Genomic DNA, 3,500 nt, shown 5'->3' on the forward strand with positions numbered 1-3,500 from the left:
TATTATTATTATTATTATTATTATTATTATTATTATTATTATTATTATTATGCTTTATTTATATAGCACTGTAGATTAAACTGCAGAATTCATGCAGTTTGACATTGCTTTAACTGCCATGACTCCATCCTATGGAATTCTGGGATTTGTAGTCTTGGAAGAGATTTTGCCTTCTCTAACAGTGAGTTCTAGTGCCACAGCAAACTACAACACCCAGGAATCCATAGGATGGATGACAATTAAAGTGGTGTCAAACTACATTGATTCTGCAATGTGGATGCAATCTAAATAAGGGGATGCAGTTTACTGTTCCCAGATTTCATCAAAAGCAAAATTTCAATCCTGTTGAGGGGTGTGTCTTGTACTTATTAGTGCAGATGCACACATGTATACATTAGGATACAAACATACACATGGGCTGGCATCTTGTTAGTGGCATATGCACATGTAAGTTGTGCTATGTGCAGTTGAAGTTTTCTGCTGAGAGTAGCAGAGGTGGAGTTGAGTATACTGCAATGGTTTGCATTCCAGTTGTGCATTTCACATTGCAGATGTGTACTACGCACTGAAGCTGCACAATGCACATTGCACAATGGCACCCAGTCATTGACATGTGTTGCACAGTGTTGCTGTTCTGCCTGCAGGTTGCATAAGGATGGCAATGACATGTCTCCACATACGCCAAGAGGAAGCTGGACTGCAGCCATCATCTAAAACAAGCTATTCTTTGGAAACACCAAGAAAAGAGCTGTGCCATTAATAGGTGTGATTGGTATTACCGTTTTCATCCAGGGAAAAGTCATCCTGTGCATAGCGGAATTTTTCTGGACCACAGGCAATGAACACGTCATCGTCCCCAAAGAAATCGTGGAGACAGGTCACCTGCGGAGAGAACAAAAGTCATCCATTTTAGTTTTAATCCATGGCGGCACTTGCTTATGGCTCAGGTTTCATGTAAAGAGAAGGCAGCCTCTTCCCCTCCCCAGTGCTATTTACTCCATTTCCCCATAAGCCTCTTGCAAAAGATGATAAGATGCGCAGCAAAAGTATTGGTGGGAAAAGGAGGAGAACTGGCAACTTTGCAAAATGCAAAATGTCCCACTCAGTGGTGCCAAAACATTTTTGCCTTGAGCTTAATTCAGGATGGGCTTAAAACAGATGGGACTACCTCCCTGCCTCCTCCCAAGTGTCCTGCCAGGAGTTTAGTAGTACAGACACAAATGCTGAAGTGCAGACTCTTCTGAAGAGAGTCCCCATAGCGAGAAGTCAACCACATTTCAAAAATTGAAGTACTGATTGAGTCTCCCGTATCCGAAATACTTAGGACCAGAAATGTTTTGGATTTCAGAGGGGTTCTTTTGAATTCTGGAACAATTGCATGTACATGATGAGTTATCTTGGAGATGGGAGCCAAGTCTAAATCAATGTATCATTTATTAATTAACAAAATTCATTTGTGTTATTCCCAAAAGCAAACCTTGATCTTGCCATTTTATCCAAGGGACTCCATTTCACTATGCCATTGTATTTAATGGGAATTGAGCATCCCTGGAATTGGGTATCCATGGGGGTTCCTGGAACCAAATCCCAGCAGATATCAAGGGCCTACTGTTTTCATTCTTGCATGGAAGAATGTAAAAATAAGGAAAAGAAAGAAAGAATAACTTCCCGGCCAAGCATCCAGCATTGCTAAGAACCGTTCTGTTGATCCATTGGATGATCAGACTTGCTTTCTACCCATCTAGATCTCAGGCATGGCCTCTAGAATGATTTGGACCACAGCATTTGTTCTGACATACAGTGAGGACCAGACATGCCTCTCCAAGGCACCCTGCAGCATGCACAGTTTGCATGGATATTTCAAGGGAGTGCTGCCATGCCTACTGGGCACAATGCGAATATCAGCTCACTGTCTGCTGAGCCAGACTTCCCTCATCCTGGTTGCCACAAACTGATCTGAACTGGACTGTGAATAAATTAATTGCAAGCTATAATGAATCAAATACAGAGCTTCCCAGTATCTCAAGGGGTTTCAGCATTTCACACTAGAGACTCACATAAAAGACTGAATCAAGATACCCAGATAGATTTTTTGCCTGTGTCATATGGTATAAAGTTGCACAAAGTTGCCATGACAATCATTGTCTTTCATGAATCTTTCACTTGCCATGTCTTACACATTCAAAAAGCAATTTTTTTTGTATAGTAAGTTCTTTGTTAAATAGGGTTGTTCCTCTGTCGGTGCATCTACACTGTAGAAATAATGCAGCTGGATACCACTTTAACTACCATGGTTCCATCGAACAGAATCCTGGGATTTGTAGTTTCGTGAGGCACTCTTTGGCAGAGAAGGCTAAAAAGCTTGCAAAAATGCAAATCCCAGGATTACATTGAATGGAGTCACCGCCCCTAAAATGGTGTCAAACTGCATTACTTCTGCAGTGTAGATGCGCCCTGTGATTTCCCTAAACAAAGACCAATTTATAGTCACTTGGACCACTTTTCCACATCAGCACCCCATGCTGCTTCCATCACATATGGATAGGAGGAACTTCTCACATTCTCCTTGTACAACATTCTCTTTGGAGTTATAAAAAAATCTGTTGCTATCTTTGAAAAGTCATTTTCTGGATGTCTTAAAGACTCTGGCATGCCTATCACAGTAAATGAGAATGTGTGTCGATGGTAACTTGAAGGTGTGCACACACACAATGTGGATGCCACCAACAGCCAATGTGTGTTACCTTTCATTTCTTTTGCTTAATGTGCATTTCCCATCACCAGCATCACATTACCATTGACTTTGATAATAATAGTTACCAACATGTATCAGGATTCCACTGGTGCTGCGTCTTACTATGCGCACTGGTGTCACAATGTGAAAAATAAAAGAAAAAAGAACCTAGAACTGGTTGCATCAGGTTCTTTGCATGTTATTTTTCTAGTGCGCATGAATACATGCACAAAGCAGCCAAAAGCACACGAAAAGAATCTTAATGTAATTCTGCATATGATCAAACATATCCTCCCTTTGCGTTTTTCGATATGTAAATGCTTATTAGTAATGCAACAAGTGGGAAGAAGATATTCCGACGGGAGAATCTAAAAGCTGTAGCAAACTGCTAATGTTCCAGTGTCGGGATTAATTTTGCAAATTGTCACAGCTAATTCGGGAGCGGAGTGCAGAGCAGAGCAAAACCTGTGGCGCACCATAAAGGAACAGAACTGGGGAAATCCAATCACCTCCATGTTAAATCCACTCATCCTTTGTATCAGTTCATCTGCATACAATGGCAGAGACTCTATGTGATGCTGATGGGGCAGAAAGCCTTGATGGTAGTGATTGGAGAAACCCATATTTTTCTCCTCGGTCAGAGAAACCTTGAGGAGAATTTTTTTAAAAAATATTCTTCCCACAAATCTCTCTTCCAAAAGGTGATTTCTTCTCTCCCCTTCAGCAGCCAGCGAAATATTTTTCACAGATTTCTCTGAATGACAAT

At 41.0% G+C, this 3,500-nt stretch overlaps 1 protein-coding gene across 2 annotated transcripts in view; it reads right to left on the reverse strand.

Moving 5' to 3' along the window:
* Positions 1-3,500, reverse strand: part of DCX (doublecortin) — a 72,566-nt gene that overhangs the window by 11,161 nt on the left and 57,905 nt on the right. For both annotated transcript variants that reach the window (XM_042480355.1, XM_042480354.1), the window contains exon 4: positions 780-882. In XM_042480355.1, coding sequence (XP_042336289.1) covers positions 780-882 — 103 coding nt within the window. The remainder of the gene's footprint in view (positions 1-779; positions 883-3,500) is intronic.

This window comes from Sceloporus undulatus, chromosome 7 (assembly GCF_019175285.1).
Source record: "Sceloporus undulatus isolate JIND9_A2432 ecotype Alabama chromosome 7, SceUnd_v1.1, whole genome shotgun sequence".
Lineage (NCBI taxonomy): Eukaryota > Metazoa > Chordata > Lepidosauria > Squamata > Phrynosomatidae > Sceloporus > Sceloporus undulatus.